A 17,259-nucleotide genomic window follows, 5' to 3' on the forward strand; every position below is an offset into this window, starting at 1 on the left:
AAATAGGATTATTTTTTGTCTTTTATACATCTAAGGCTTAAAATGGTCGACTCTTCTTAGCCTTTCATACACATAAGACTTAAAACTGTTTAACATTTTTTAAAAAATTATCGACTCTTTTAAACAATCCAAACAATGAAAACACAAAATGATCGACAGATAGACTTGAAAGAGTTAACAATTTTGTCTTAAATTTTAAAAAGACGTTAAGACAAATGTTAAAACAATTTTTTAACAAATCTTATATATTCGTTCATTTAATTAATATATATTGAATGGCAAAAGATATTTTTCAAAAGATTGCCATTAAAGAGTTTATATAATTTGACAAAATGATTGAAACAACATTCTTAAACAATAAATGAATTTTTCATTTTCCATTTTTAAGAATAAATATTCTATTTTTATTTTGAAAATAAAGATGACATGAAAATATTTTTCATCATAAAAAATAAAAATTTTCATTATCAAAGTATTTTTCATCATAGATATTCAAGATGATGATTTTCATCAATAAGTTATCATGAAATTTTTTTTCATTAAAATATTATCAAAATCAAAATAATTTTGATACATTTCTTATAACAATTTATTTGATTTCAACGTAACTTTTTTTGATGCCATAATATTGTTTTTTAAGATGAAATATTGGGCACAAAAGATTTTATATTGAAAGAATATTTAGAATTTTTATCCTTTGGTATCAATGGAATATATATAAAGACTTTGAACAATAATTTTATCAAAACTATTTTAGATATTTTACAAATTAATCTCATTAATTATTTTCAAATTCCAAAGAAGTTTTTAGTTGCCGAAACATTTTATCAAAAACAAAACAATACAATCAAAGTAATTGACATCTGAACTCCACGATAGATATAATTGTCTTAAAGTATTATATAACATTATAAAAAAAATACATCAATAGTAACACAAAATAAGAGTATAAATCATACAATATATAAAGAGCGAAATGATACATCATGTGCTCACAAAGCGTATCTACACAAAAATATCAAAATTAACAAACTAGAGATTCATGTTAAAAGCTAGTTATCCGAATATCAAATATCCCTAAAAAATGTTAATAATGAGAGCAAGTTTTGTGACCTCACGAGTATAAAATATGCTATGACTAATAGAAGAAAATGTTTAAAAACATGCATGAAGGAGATCACGAGTACTCACACATGTAATGCAATAATAAAATAAACAACAATAACATAGGTGTAAAAATACATTATTTGTTCGCGTTCAAGAGCTAACACTTCTTCATTGGTGATCAGATGATGATTAAATATACAAAAGAATGTTTCATTTGAAAAATGGATGATCTATCGAATATAAACAAAAATAAGATGAACACTGACACATCCGTTTTTGTTAAGAACTAAAAAACAACACAACCGACCTTTGTTTTCTCTTTAAAGAAAAAAAAATAAATAAAATAAAATCAACCACCAAATTAAGCCCAAAAAGGGCTGGCTGAGCTGCTGCAGGTACCCATCCACCAGAACACATCGATCCAGCAATCAATTCGACAAACCTGCCTGTAAATGTTATCCATAATGCAAAACTATAAAACATGATTATTAACATTAATTTAAACATAGGAAAGGGGACATTTTCCATGCTATTTCTAACAAAAAACTTGTACAAGGAGGAAGATGCCTCGGTGAAAATGTCAAAAGAATGAAAAATCCATGAAATCAGGGCCATGATAATTGCCGAGCATCATTACATGAGGCCCAAGATGACTCTTTTAACAGCTACCTCCTCCCGCAAAGTATTTACCTTCCAATTCGCCCGGCCATGTGCCAGAAATGCAAGCTTGTAATATATCTAACATGCCTTGGCTCACTACTCTCCAGAAATATACAGATTGGGTATCACTGCTGCTGCATATACCTGACCTGGCGGTTGATCAAACATCTCTCCAGTTGATGAGTAGCAAGATTTCCAGTAACAAAATCAGACTGGAATGTAATATACTTCGCCTTCTAAGCATATTGCATGTGTTGTAAGATGGATCCGACAGAGAAAGGTCTGATCTTTACCTACTTAAGTTGTCATCTCAATCGCGATAATCTCTTCCTCTTTCGATTCTTCTTGCGTGGAACAGGAATGCTCCTCGAGATAGATGACACGGCCAAGGAGGAAGGAGGCTTGCCAATAGATGTTCTACTTTTCTTAGCAACCCATTTCAGCGGCAAATTATTTACTACAAATCCAATATCACTGGAACTGTTCAGTTCAACAAGTTTCTGAATTTGGTCAAGCATTTGGTGCGTCCAGGCCATTGATAGATCCAGCGCAACTGAATCATCAGTTGGTCGTTTCCACAGATTCATTAATATCTCCTTAAATGATTGATATGACATGGATGCTTGATAGCCTTGCCGATCTTCGCAGATCATATTTGCCTTTATGACATGCTTGCAAAGATTTCCCTGCATTGACCAAGAACAATCGCAACAAGCAAATTCTGATCCAGGATTCCATACTAAATGTGTGATACTGCTGTCTTTTTGGCTCACCACCTTGGCAAACAGGTGGTCCTTATCATCCAAGATGACAGCAGAATCAGGAATTTGAGATGCCCGGTGCCATGAGGTAGATGCAATATATTCCTCCTTGAGATTTTGGAAGGAGTCGCTTTCATCTGCATACCGATCAAGCCAATAGCTTGAGTGCAACTCCGTTGTCAGCTTGTGCACTAACCAATCTACTCTCTGGAGTGCCCCAAGAGGTGAATCGTCATATAGTTTGTCTTTCAGCTTTACATGATATGCTTCTATGGCACCAGCTGCCTCCTGGCTTGCAAGAGGAAGGGTTCTCATTGTGGAAAGCCACATTTCTGCACAACAAAAATGAGTAAAAGCAATTTTCAGAAAATTTAACTTCGTAAAATTTCAGCCGTTGTGAAGGGGTGGAGAGAGGTCAATCAACCAGAAACAAAGAGATCATCTAACCAATCTTAGGCACCCAAGAGGCCTTGAAGTATTGCACAAAGTTTGTTTGGTCAATAAAATCTTGGGTTAATTCGTCTAATGCAACCAAAGAATCCACTCCATGCCAAATGCCATATACTATTTGTCCAAGGCGTTTGAAAATCTCTCGCTGGACTTTGATGCTACTGCATCTCTTGACAATGTTCCGCAACCATGATCTACGAACCCGCCAAAGGGAGAACAGGATAGGACAAGAAAACGTCTCCCTGCAAGTCCAGCAAGTTCTAAATTAAGCATATTGGCAATGAAAATAAATTTAAATAGAAAACGTGAAAGTAAGATAACCATGCCTTATAGGATCAATCTCTGCTGCTGCATCATCAATCAAAAACCCATTGATCTTCCAGCCGGGGTCCAAGGCACGAACACGGTCTAGTAAAGCTTTCATCCATTTTGACACATCATGCTTTGCAATGCTACGTGTAATGACCCACGCAACAGGGAGTGCATGTTGTCTTGAATCAAAAACAAGAAGAGTGCACAAGGGGTACTGCCAATAAAGTAAGTCATAAGAATCCCATGTGGTAATCTTAAACTTCCAGTAAAGCTCATACAACTGGCCATTATTAAATTCATTACCTTAAGCCTCTTTATTCCAAAAGTTGAATCAGCTGCCATAAGACTGTGATGGCCAAAACGTACCATTTGTTGCAATTGCCATTCAGTTTGAATCCCCAGGATAAATGGATCAGCTTCTGATCCATCCTGATAAAAGAATACAGATTTCTTATTGCGGTCAAGCCACAGTCTAATGCTAGCCTGATCATCTAGATCCAACTCATGGCTAGACCGTTTGATAATCATGCCAAGTTTGTGGACATACTGAGAAGCAAGGCTATTTACTTTTGCATCTGAACCACAATACCGCTGTATCCCCTCAATGTGCTTCTCCAATACATTTTCCTCAGGAATGCCCAGATAGATCATAGACATAGTTTGCTGTTGAATTTCATTACATATGTACGGAATTTTCTTAGCACCAGGACCAATTGCATCTCGATCAAGTGGCCCATGACAGACAAAACCTGCCTTGTTTACATGGCGCCTATCATTATATATAATAAGTGCAAGCGATGGGCGAGCATACAGCCGTTTCACTACGAAATGGCATGTGCATCCCCTCATAGATTGAGGTCTGGCAGCACGGTTTCGGGTGTTGAGCCGATATCTTCGGCTTGGTAAAATACCTCCACCTTCCCCATAATTTTCAGGACCAAAGGAACACCAGTACCTTCAATAAGAAAAATATAGAAAGAGAATGAAAAACATAAGAATGGTTGGATCAAAACTTGCACATACTTAATAGTTAGTAGGAAACTTATATTCTTTACATATAGATGAAAACTGTTTCCAGTCCACCAGGATACATTTGTCAACCAAATCAGGCAGTCACACAAGAAACCAGCTCCAAGTATTATATATATGAAGCTCATAATTTGGTTAGACATCCCAATTGACCCATCTTGAAGTTTTTAGAATACTTGTTAAATACTAGGAGTGATAGTTGAGATGGCAAGTTCAAAGAAAATATCAAGGATCTTGCAATTTCATCAGAGTCTCTAGACAAAATATGAGATGGAAGGCCCACTTGTCCAAAAACATTAACCTTAGCGCCTAATCTTTTTCACAAGACAACAGGACATGTGCCCCTAATATCAAAATTGATAGGCCAGACGCCTACCAGACTACAACCTGACATACAGGGGTAGCAGCAATGCACCTCTTGGAAACAAATTGCACACTGTTAATAACATGGTATAATACCTGTACCTTACTAAACAAGAAGCAAGAAAGTACCAAAGTTGAAGAACTTACAGCCTATACTCCAAATACTCATCGCTCTTGTACTCCTTTAAGCTTCCTTTTGACCGTTTTCTTCCCCTCTCAATATGGAATCGTGTTGGTGATTCTAGGTTAGAGCACTCTCCAATAATGAATGCATCAACTCTTTCATATGGAATAAGTGCTACATCATCATGACGCTCAGCAGTTCCAAACTTTGACCAATCCAAGTCAGCTGAAGAGAACTCCTCCTCTGGTGGATCTTGCACAGGAATATTGAGGATGGATTCAATTATATCCATAAGGTTCAATATCCCTACCTGTTCACCAGTTGAATTGTTGAAGAGCCAAGTCGTCATTCATTCCCAGTATAACTGGAAAAAATTAAGGCACATGTCAATTAGTGGCATGAAATAGTCCAGAAGAAGCAAAATAATAATAATTTATTAGGTTGAATCATATCATGACTACTGGTTACATAGACAGCACAAGACAGTAGCCATTAATTGTACGCTTAAATAGAAGAATGAAAATTGATAGGAGAATGAAACTAAATGATAGAAAACCCATCCCTCAGGCTAAGGGAATTTTTTGAGTGCAATGACGAACTACACAACACAAAGTGTTGACATAAAACTATAACTACACATTTATTTGTAAAGATATATGATACTCCTTGACATGTGTACACATGACTTATAACCTTATCATAACTAGAACTAGAGTATATATGGTTATCTTGGTTTGTACATGCCTTTGGTTCTGTATTCATCTTCAACATAGGTCTGTGAATGCTACCTAGAAAAAAGCAGTCTATATCTAGAATGTAGTTTTCCCCCGTTCATTTTGTTTCTCTTCTTTTTTCTTTGTTTTTGTGTGTGGCTAAGTTATCTCCTTTCTTCATAGAAAAGCAAAAGGTTGGATTCTATGAAGCATGGTTGAATTATCAGTAAAAGTGTTGACCCTTCTACTTCAAAGTATCAACGAGGGTCCTCATATTCATACCAAATTATGCACACACCTAGGAAGTGTTTATTAAGTGACTGTCATCAAGAAGCTTATGTCTGCATGAGTTTGACATGGGCAAGGTAAATCCAGTTTGGATTTGAGCAATTTACTTGCACTTCCATGATCTCTTTTGCATTTACTACCCAAATCAGAATGATTAGGGGTGTTCAACATGCCAAACCGCATGTGCAGTTTGACATTAAACCAAACCGCACAGTTTGGTTTAGTCAACGGAAACCACACCAGACTGCACCGCAAAATTGCAGAGCAACAAGCACATATCTAAAACCAAAACATACCGGCTGCTCTGCGTCACAAACAAAGCAAATAACCTGAAACATCAATTCCAAATCCACACCTCTCATGATTTGCAGACAGTAAAACAAAAATAATTGAGCAAAAGAATGTAGAGAGTAAAATAAAGAAATCCGTAATAAAAACATACTTGTTTAACATTGCATCGGATGAGTTCGTGTCGATCACAGGGGGCTACTCAGCATGCTCTAATAGATCATATAAAGAAAGAAAGAACAACAAATACTCAGTCCCTCTCTCGCTCAAGCGCCCGCCGCCCATCCCCCTTTGTCCTTCTCCCTCTCGTGCTTCGCTCGTTGCGGGCTGCGGGTTGCCTGTCTCTCGCTCTCACTCATTGCTGCTTTCGTGCGTCCGTCGGCCCATCGCTGAGGACCTGAGGTCGCTTACTCGCTTGCCCTCCTCGGTCGCTCGCCTCGCTCAATCGCAAGCTCCATGCCTCTCTCTGGCTTCGTCGCTCGCCCCCCTGGCCCCCTCACCCTCAGTCGTCGCTCGCCCTCGCCGACTTTCCCCTCGATCTCTCGCTTGCTGCCTCTCTCGCTTCGTCACTCGCCGATCTCCTTGGCGCACTTCAGTCTGGAAGTAAAGGGTAGGGAGAGGAGGTTGTGGGTAAAGTGGTGGGGGTTGGGTAGAGAGAAAGAACGACGGAAGATTTAGATTAGGGTGGGTTACAACTTCACCCTTTTATATTTTATAATTTTTTATTATTACACTATTTGGGTGGTTCGGTTTAAAACTGAACCAAGAAATCCTCAAACCGCAAACTGAACGGTTTAAAGATTTCTCAAACCGTACCAAACCGCATCCTCCAAAAAACCGCGTGGTGCAGTGCAGTCTGGTTCGGTTAGGTCAATTTTTACGATTTATCAATTTTTTTAAACACCCCTTAGAATGATCAACGTCAAATAGATAAATTACAGATTTATCCACTAGAAAGTGAGCAATTACTAGTTAATCTGACAAAAATAGATGCAATAGTGGAAAATGAAGGACAAGGGAGAAAAATGGGGAAAGCAAAAAAAACAGAACACACTTTCGAGCACTACAAGGATCATATTATTGTGTTTGATATCCTTGATGTCTAATTAACCCTATTTAATAGAAGACAGAATTAGATACATCTTTCGCTAAGTTTTTCGGTATATACATTCAATTAGCATTGTGCCGCATAATTAAGATACTGCAGGCCAAATCAAGAAGAATGCAGCCTCAATCAAAGCTTGAACTCTTATCTACTTGCATGATAAAAGCTCAATCAGTTCAAATGTTGCTCATCATACTTCATAGTTCTTTCCATATTTAACACTTTATGTAAGGTTTTGCAATCAAATTCTAGCAACTATAAATAAATCTTGCAGTTTTTATATGAAAGGCAGATCCTGTTCAGTTGTGGAAAATGTTTTCCACCTTTCTATTTCCAATTTTCTAGAAAATCTTCAATTTTTGTTTTCCACAGAATAGTTAGAGAACACATTCAAATGTTGAATACAGAAAACTGGAACATATGCTCACAATGCTTTTTTTCCAACATACAGAAAATCAGGCATTCGTGTAATTGTTTCAAGATTCTAATTACACAATAGAGATTAGGAGACCAGCAGCAAATATCCAGATAAGCGCGAGTGTCTTCATCCAGCTGTTTAATTTAGACCAGAATTAAGGGAAATTTTAATAGAAGGCCTATTTAAGACTTAAAATAACGTTATGACACAGTAATATAAAACAACAACATATCCAGCCGTTATTCCACTATGTGGGGTTGGCTACATGAATTCTAGACTTTTATGTGAGTTACATCCCAACAGATAGTTTGTCTAGAATTCTTATTTGGATCCGACTAGGTTTTACGCTGGCTGTCAGTTACCTAACGCAACCCTCCTCCTTTATCCGGACTTGGGACTGGCAGTGGATAATATCCCCTGGCGGAGTAATGATGAAATGAAGTTTCAACACTATCTTCATATGGAGAAGTTTCATGAGATGGTAGTGAATGAAGATAATTGATATAGTTGTGTTCCATCACTTAGTTGACATGGTGAAACCAACACCTTTCATTGACACAATAACATACGTGGAACTAATTTAACTCATAAGATGAAGGAGCCACACTTCCACCACACCTTTCATTATTACTTCCTAAATAAACCATGGAAGAGTTCAAGGTACCCACAGAAAATCCATATCATTCAAGGTATTTCATCAAACATATGGCACACACCACAAAAATTCAAAACCCGAAACACTACAAACAGCCAAAGCTCTTTGAAACTGAAATGTTCTTCAACATGACTTTGCAGGCATGCTGACAAAATTTTGTTCATACCAAAGCTCTAGAAGAGCTTGGATGATGAAAGAGATCGGTATGAATAAAGGAGAGGGAAGGAGATGAATAAAGGACCCCTTTTGGGTTGGGAGGTGGAGATGGAGAGAGAGGGAAAACAATTTAAGAGTAATGCATTTTCTAAACATTAACATTACCAGGGAAAACTTAGAAAACTCATTTAAAAAGTTTCCATCTTCCACGGAGCAATTTTTTAAAAAAATGAGGCCGTTTTCCACACCAGACAGGGCCATAACGTTCCTGAAAATTGATTACAAGAAGCATAACAGGGGAAAAAAACAAATCCAGAAAGAGCTTAACAGTTAACAGAGAACACATTAAAAGTTACAATTATTATCTTCTACATTAACTTGAGGGTTGGAAGGGGAAAAAAAAAAGGAAAAGTTATTCAGTCAACAACTATTACTGAACAGAGGTGAGCAACAATCAGTTTGGGTAGTTTGAAAAGCATTTTTCAAACCGAACCCCCATTGGCAGTTTGGCTACCTTCCAAACCACAACAAAACCACCATATGTTTAAAACTGCCCAACCCATAGCCGGTTCGGACTGTTTGAGCTGTTTGAGGAAGTATAGCATTATATAAAGCCTTTGCATTCACATTCTTAATAGCATTGCAACATTCAGCCATTCCTTAAACTTTTTACATTCAAGAAATCTTAAACAATCAACATTTCAGCATAAATATTATGAAAAATCCAACAATTAGCATATTTCCAGCAACATAAAAAAGTACCATCTTAAAATTCAGCAATTATCTATTTCAGGTTTCATCTACAAAACAAAGACATATATCAATTATATATTACCAATACCATCATATACCAGAGAATGAATTGATCCACACAAAAGCAACCAATTGATCCACAAAAAGCACCACCAAAAAATTTGACTGATAAACGAGTATGATTAAAACCAAAACCAAACATATAATAAAAAAGCCAAAAACAAACTACCAGTCCAGTGACCAAAACCAACACAAAAACAAATCACCAACAGTCCAGTGAATCAATGACCAAAACCAAGGGTGAGGCAGGGGTGGGTTAGATAACTTTCAGGACAGATTCATGGACGTCAAAATCTGCGGAAATTTCGTGCTTTCTCAAGGGGCTGTGCATTCCTGAGGAGGTCTCGGGCCAATGATTGATAATTGCTTCTTCAGCGAAGAGATTCGAATGGCAGTAATAGGGAATTGGTTAGCAGGGTTTGCGGTGTTTCTGATACAATTTTTGTTGACTTCCTTCACCCTGTTTTTAGTTGACAGGCACGTCATAGCACATTTGCGAAAAGCGCAAGAATATTGGATATCAACATACCATGAAGCTTCAAATTAAGGAATAAGTTCAAATTTACTTTTGTTCAGTATAGTTCAGGTGAAGAGGCTAGGGCAGTGATTAGTAGATTCAATTGTAGTTTGTTGTATGGAAGGAAAATTTTTGTCAACAGGGAGAAGAAGACAGCAGATGAAACTAGGCAGATCTCCAGTGAGACAAAAATCGTGGGCATGGTCTGGGAGACATTGTAGTTCTACGGAAGCTTGGAAGCGTGTTGGTGAGTTGTCCGTTAAGCAGAAATCCTTTTGAATTCTATGGAGGTGGATAGGTCATCTGAGGTGCTTCATTAAACGACTGACTCTTTGTTGGCTGGGCTGCACGAGAACAAGTCTGTTGTTCTCTTTTGGGGGAGACCAGCTCATGCTAAATTTAAGTGGCTTGTGAGGGGAAGTGCTGAATTTTAATGCTTTTTCAGGTATTGATATCTTCAAGGCATTTCTATTTCCAAGTAAGTCTCAATCTAGTCTTCTGCTAGCTGTTCTAGAAGGTGGGTTGCACAAGGGGGTTTTGACCTGCTCTGCCTTTTCTCCTGCACAAGCTAGTCTTCGAGTTTCACTCCAGGTTTTTGGGAACCTTGTCTTTAGCATTTTGCAGTTGGTGAGTTGTCTAATTATTGAAAACTTTGTTGGCCCTGGGTTCAAAAGGGGTGTGCTTGCTCTGGATAAAGGGAATTTCGATGACCAGGAAATTCTGAATGAAAGCTCTCGGCTGGTTACAACTCCAGCCATAAAATCCAAGAGGCAAACAAGAAGGGATTGCTGATTAAATTACCGGCAAACTCAAAGGGGTAGACGAAAGGAGGTTTCTAGTCAAACAGTAGTAGCAGATCCAGGAAGACATTTCTTTGGGAGAACTTGTGAGGTCAACTAAGCTTAAGGAATCTTATTGGAGGCAACGTTCCAGCATAAAATCGATTATGAGGGGGATCATAATACAAAGTTTTTTCAACTCTTCTCTTTGTCAAGGAGCAAGAGGAACTATATTGACTGATCCGGAACCTATAAAGCAAAGCATTGTTTCTACCCTTGAGGATCATTATTGCAAAGGGTTGGGGGTCAGGCCATCAGCTGCACATCTGAGTCTTAAGTGCTAGCATCCCTCGCCATCACAATCTCTTGAGGTTCTGTTTACTCTAGAAGAAGTTAGATGGGTTGTTTTGGGGTGCGATGGTAGTAAAGGTCCAGGTCCAGATGAGTTTAACTTCAACTTCTTCAAGAAGCTTTGGCCTCAGATCTCTAAAGATGTTATGAATCTTGTATCTCATTTTATATCCATGGACCAAAAAGTACTAAGTCTCCTTTTGTGACACTTATTCCCAAAAAGGAGAGCCCTTCTACGTTGAATTACTCTCAGCCAATTTCTTTGATTGGTAGCTTACAAAAGATTATCTCCAAGATGCTGGTCACAAGGCTGAGATGAGTTATTCATAAAGTCATCACGGTGATGCAAAGTGCTTTTGTTAAAGGCTATCAGATTTTGTATGGAGTATAGACAGTGAATGAGTTGATCGATTTGACCAAAAAGAAGGGCAATAAGCTGGTATTGTTTAAATCAAATTTTGAAAAGACTTTTGACTGTGGGCTGTGGCTATTAGGAGGAAATCATGAACATTATGGGTTTCAGACAAGAGTGGATTTCTTGGGCGCTTCAATGTGTTAAAGATAAAAATATCATGACTTTGGTGAATGGTGCAATTGTGGGTTCTTTTACCATGGAGAGGGGTTTGAGGCAAGGGGACCCATTGTTCCCTTTTCTTTTCATTATTGCAACTGAGGGGTTGAATAGTTTAATTCGCCAAGCTCACTGCCATGGCTTGTTTAAAGGGTGGAGGTTGGCTCTAGGTGTGGTGATTTCTCATCTCCAATTTGCAGATGATGCTTTGATTTTTTTCCCTGCTAGGATAGAATATCTTAAGAATTTGAGAAGAATTCTGACCTGTTTTGAATTGATTTCTGGTTTGAAAATGAATTTTTGTTGAAGTGCTATAAATGGGCTCAATGTGGATGAGTCTTGGCCGCGGGAGGTGGCTGAATTTTTGAACTGTAAGTTGGGGTGTTTTTCCTTCAAGTATCTTGGTCTTCTGCTTGGTGCAAGCCCCAGGCATATTTCCACTTGGAGCCATCTCATTCAGAAAGTTGAAAGAAAGTGTTTTGAAAGGCCAAGTCTCTTTCTATAGCTGGAAGATTGGCTCTGATTAAGGTGGTATTGTCTAATCTCCCTACCTATTATCAGTCAATTTTAAAATTCCAAAATGGGGTGTCTACAAAGCTGGTTCAATTACAGAGAAATTTCTTTTGGAGAGGTTCCAACAATAGGGAAAAGATGGCACTGGTGTCTTGGGATTGAGTGGAGGAAATCAAGAAAGTTACTGGCCTTAGGCTGGGCTCTATTCAGATTAAAAACAATGCTCTACTGTTTAAATGGTAGTGGCAGTTACTCAAGGATGAGGGTTACCTTTAGCGCAAAGTTATAATTGATAAGTATAATTTGAGACTTTCTTGGCCCCCACCCACTATTTCTTCTTGTCATTCTAGTACAGTTTGGAATAACATTTCAGCAGCCTATTTGCATTTTTTAGAGGTTAGAGAATGATAGCTACCTGAAGTTTCATGTTGGAAAATGGGATCGTGTCTGCTTTTGGGAACACAACTGGTTGGGTTTACCTGTGCTAAAGGAGAGATTTTCAAGGCCTTTTCGATCTCTGGAAAAAAAAAAATTGTTGGTGTATCTACTGTTGGTTATTGGTTGGTTCGGTATCGGTTTGGAACTTGCATTGGAGGTGCCCCTTATTTCATTGGGAGTCTGCATTTGGAAGATCTTATGCAGTTGATTTCATCTCAAACCTTGTATTGACTCAGAAGAAAGAATCTGTTGGTCCTTGGTTCAGAGTGGGGATTTTTTGGTTCATTCTTTATGCCTTCAATTGGAAGCTAACGCTGTTTTCAATAGGGATCTTCTGTCACTGGGGCCCATTAGAAACATTTGGTTCACTCTCACTCCACCTAAAGCGGAAATTTTTATATGGTTGGCTCTTCTTTACAAAATTAACATCAAGGCCAATTGGGGAAGGAATAGTATTCTTAACACTGACGATATTGATTGCCCCTTCAGTGGCTAACATGATGAGACTGTGGATCATCTTTTCATCCACTGCAAGGGAAGATGGTATTTCTGGTGTGAGATTTCCAAATGGTGGGATTATGTCGGGTAGCTCCCAGGAATATTTTGGTCCTGTTTGATCAGTTGGGGGGGTTGGGGGGGTTATCCGTGGGAACCCTGTGGCTTGAAATATGTGGTTTTCAATAATATTTTTCAGCTGATCTGTTCAGGCTGGCTATTACATGTCTATTTTATTGGATTCAAGCATGGGGTCCCTCTTTTCCATATTCCTGTTCACAACTTCTTATGAGTGTGGATCCATTGCACTTTTGGCACTAGTGGCAGTGGTTTGGTCTCTGTTCAGTTGACAAACTATCAGTTACAGCAGGGATTTTTCAGTTTCAGTTTTGGTTTCATTATGGTAGTGGTTTTGTTTACCTCATTTTGGTTGTAGCTGGCCGTGCAGTGTGGTTTGAGTTTCTCATCCCAACTCAACTCATCAACTCGTGTTTTATGATGTTTTTGTCTCTGTTGATTCTGGCTGTTTTTGGTGATGTAGGGTCAATGTTCAGCTGTTCTTGAAGTAAATGTCTTCTTCTAATTTAATAAAACTACATCTTCTTCAGAAAGAAAGAAAGACCAAAGCCATAACTATCTCCTTCAAGTTGGCAATGTACAAACAGAATATAAATATGACCAAAACAAATTTGGAGAGACGAAGCACAAATAATATACAAATAGATCAGAAAATGTAGCCCTAAAGCGTGAAAAACCTAAATCAACAACCATACATCAGGGTTGGGATTAAAGAAATGATGCACAAACCTCATAGTAGACTCAGAAAGACGCGATTCTGTGAGAGGGTGAGAGCCGATGGAGAGCCACAGCAAGAGTGGGAGTTGAACAGAGGGAGTCCAGGGGCGAAAGGGATGACAGAGTCGGAGAGAGGGATTCGAGGCAGTCCAAACCGAAACCCAGAGTCCCAAGCGGAACACGAACGCCGCCGGACGGAGAGAGGGAGGTGATGCCGAGAGGCGGTGAGGGAGGGTTTCCGTCTTTGAGATTTGGGGTTCAGGGTTTCAGGATTCAGGCTGGGTGAGAATGATATTCTAGCATCCTCATCTCTCATCCGCAACTTCTTACAATTCAAATTCCAGTTCTTTATTTCTTGTCAAATTCTTCTCTACAGCTACTCAGCAGCCAAACAGCAAACCACAGATTAACAGGAAAATATCAGAATCAGCATAACATCCAAATAACCCGAAAATTCGGACGCTGTTCAACAACCACAAACATGTGTTTGCATTTATATTTATGTTTCGACCTTGCTGCAACTGGCTTCAATTCATTTCGTCTACGTCCGTCAGGGGATAAGAACACGCGGCCTCCGCAATACCAAGACAGTGAAAACCAGATAACGAAGTTCGCAAGGTTGGACCAAGCGAATCCAAAACAGGGGGTTTAGGGTTTCGATTGCGCGTCCAATCGGGGGCGTGGGGCAGGGATTTTGCTTTCGGTTTCGTTCGTTTCCGTCTTCGTATTTGATTTTAGGGTTTATCACAATCCAATTTTAGGGTTATACTCGGACTCGGACGGCCCCCTCAATTTTATATAAAATATTATTATTATTGTGTGTAAAATAACTCTTTTAAGTTAAATATCTTTTAAATAATAATTATTTTCCAAAAAAAATAAGTAAATTATAGGCTGATGATTTTGTAACTATTAAAAAATATAATATTTAGTTCTAGAATATAAAACGTCAAAATTCAATATCTTAATTATTAAAAATCTAATTTCACTACTCGTACAGGAGCTAATTTACAGGTAAATTTACAATTGAGTTGACAATATCTAAAATGATCATTTTTCCACTATCTATTGTTTCTCCCCATTTATTGTTTGAATTTTGGGTTGCAATATAGCCGAGTCGAGCAGAGCTTCCCTAAGCTCAGCTCAACTTGGTAAATTGCAGCACTAGCTCAAGTTTGAGCTCAAGTTGAACTTGAAAATTGGGGTCTAGCTCAAGTTCGATTAACATTATCCAAGCTTAAGAAACTCAAGCTCAGCTTGAAATTTATCCCAAAAAAATTATTTAAAAAATTTTAATAAATTAATATATAATAAAAATATCAACAAATGTCAACTTATAATGAATAAATTTACCTAAATTAACCACTGAGATAAGGATATGCAACAGCGATGGTAAGCTTCAGAGAGACAATGATAGACTTTAGAGAGGCAGCGAGAGGCAATGAAAAGGGTTGCAGTGAGAGAGGGCGATGACAAGAGGCTTTAGAGAAGCAGCAACTTCTTTTCTAAAGTCAGAGACGAGAGGTAGCAAGCAGTCACAACTCTTCTTCATTTCTCCATTCTTCATTCTTTCCTTTTATGCTCTTCAAATTTCAATACACAAGCATTTGGAAGTACAATTAGGGTTTTTAGAAAAATAAGTATTTATAGGGCGTGTTTCTACAATTTATAATATATAAAATATAAAAAACTTAATCACTGTTATGAACTATTATTGATTCTAATAATAATAATAATTCTAATTACTATTATAAATTAATAATTCTAATCACTGATTCACTATTATTTAAAATTAATAATACTTAGAATGTGTATTTAATACTAATAATTCTAATCACTATTATTAATATTATGAACTATTATTGATTTTAGATAAAATCATTATAAATTTTACAGTATCATATCAATTTATATATTTTGTTTGTAAATAAAATACTTAGAATGTGGATTTAATAATGTCTGTAATGATTAATTTTTTAAAATTTAATATAACATTAGTAGAGTAAATTAAGTATTACTCGAGTGAGATATGCAGTTATTAAGTAGTAATTTTTTTTAAATTTAATGATACAAGTATAGAGTTGTTATTTTAATCCATATTTATTATTCAGTACTTAAATTAAATGTCATAGTTACTCAACTAATATACCACTTAGTCGATTAACTATTTTGTTATTTAATTAATGTCATTCTATCATATATTTGAGTAAGATAAATATATAATCAATTAATCTCTTAAATATTCAGATTTTATTTGATTAAAAATAAAAAATTAATCGAGTACAATATTTGTTAGTTGTTACTCAACTAAACATTTTCTTATTCGATTAAAATAATAATTATTCTATTAAACTCATATATTAGTTGATTAATTTTAAGTCACAACAAATCTTTTTATCAACACATTTTATTAATGATATATTGATATTATTACAATAATATAAAATTTAATAATTTTATGTTAAATAATATCTCTATAAAATTATGAATAATTTTATTAACGCATACACAATACACATTATATTAATGATATATTGATATTATTATAATGATATAAAGTTTGATAATTTTATATTAAATAATATTTTTATGAGTGTGTAATACCCCGCTTTTTCTCTTACCGAGCGTGTCACTATGCTGGGGCCCAAAATATACATAATTTATTTTTTTCTTTATTTCCCAGTACATAACTTAAACCTTAAGTATCGAGTCCCCGAACAAAACCCTCAGCAAATCATTAAAAATGCAGAAGCGATAATCGAAACCTAATATGGTACATAATCAATTCACTTTATTTATAACATAAGAATCCGTATCATAATTAACATCATATCCTTAATATTGAAATACATAAATATATGAAGATTCCATAATATTTTAACAAGACTAATCATCAGTAAAGTATCAGCTCAAACATATCCGAGTCAGCTCGCTGAATCCATTAGCCGTGCTATCACGTGCCGTCATATCTCAACATGCTCTTTGCCTAAGCTGCAAGTCTAAACTGGAACGTTGAATGTTCCAGGGGCATAACCCATTAGAAGATGAAACTTTCAGTGAGGGTTTAAAACATATATACGAATGCATGATTTAATAACATGAACAACATTTGCCCTTAGTGTAATTTCTCTGGCCCGCAAGCCCGACTAGGAATCCTATGCAAATCTCAAACCTCTGTAGGATAAACTTAACGTTATTCCCTCAACGCCCTTGGGGAATTACAACTACACTCTGGGGCAACATCTCATTCCCATGCACAAATATCAATATGATAATAATATCGTGCCATGCAATTATCACGACTTTCCATGCAATATGACAAAATGAATCATATCTTTTGTAAATATTATGCATATATAAGCAATCATATATTTCATAAATATCATGCATAATAAACAATCATATATTTCATAAATATCATGCATAATAAACAATCATATCATGTAGGATAGGAAAACTCACATTTGCCCTAAAGATCAAGACACATTGAAAAGCGTGCATCGCCTCGATATGCGTGCCCTACCTCGATTCTCGTGCAAAATCTCAAAAGTTGCACCA

The 17,259-nt window shown here is 36.7% G+C and overlaps 1 protein-coding gene across 1 annotated transcript; it reads right to left on the bottom strand.

The window, feature by feature from the left end:
* Window positions 1-1,539: 1,539 nt before the first annotated feature.
* On the bottom strand, window positions 1,540-14,441 carry LOC127804739 (uncharacterized). The gene is made up of 7 exons (XM_052341708.1): window positions 14,213-14,441; window positions 13,714-14,077; window positions 4,830-5,170; window positions 3,594-4,245; window positions 3,305-3,504; window positions 2,976-3,220; window positions 1,540-2,860 (listed from the first exon to the last, which is right to left on the bottom strand). Exons 3-7 carry the CDS (start codon window positions 5,153-5,155, stop codon window positions 2,073-2,075), a joined length of 2,211 nt encoding a protein of 736 aa, XP_052197668.1. The 5' UTR covers window positions 5,156-5,170; window positions 13,714-14,077; window positions 14,213-14,441; the 3' UTR covers window positions 1,540-2,072.
* Between the last annotated feature and the right edge of the window lie 2,818 nt (window positions 14,442-17,259).

Source organism: Diospyros lotus, chromosome 6, assembly GCF_014633365.1.
Source record: "Diospyros lotus cultivar Yz01 chromosome 6, ASM1463336v1, whole genome shotgun sequence".
NCBI classification, from domain to species: Eukaryota; Viridiplantae; Streptophyta; class Magnoliopsida; order Ericales; family Ebenaceae; genus Diospyros; species Diospyros lotus.

Bases quoted from the DNA above. Each gene is read 5' to 3' on its own strand.
- LOC127804739 (XM_052341708.1), bottom strand. From the start codon at position 5,155: ATGACGACTTGGCTCTTCAACAATTCAACTGGTGAACAGGTAGGGATA. The intron at 4,246-4,829 runs GTAAGTTCTTCA...TTCTTATTGAAG, and splicing joins GAGTATTTGGAGTATAGGCT to GTACTGGTGTTCCTTTGGTC. The intron at 3,505-3,593 runs GTAATGAATTTA...CTTTATTGGCAG, and splicing joins TTGGAATAAAGAGGCTTAAG to TACCCCTTGTGCACTCTTCT.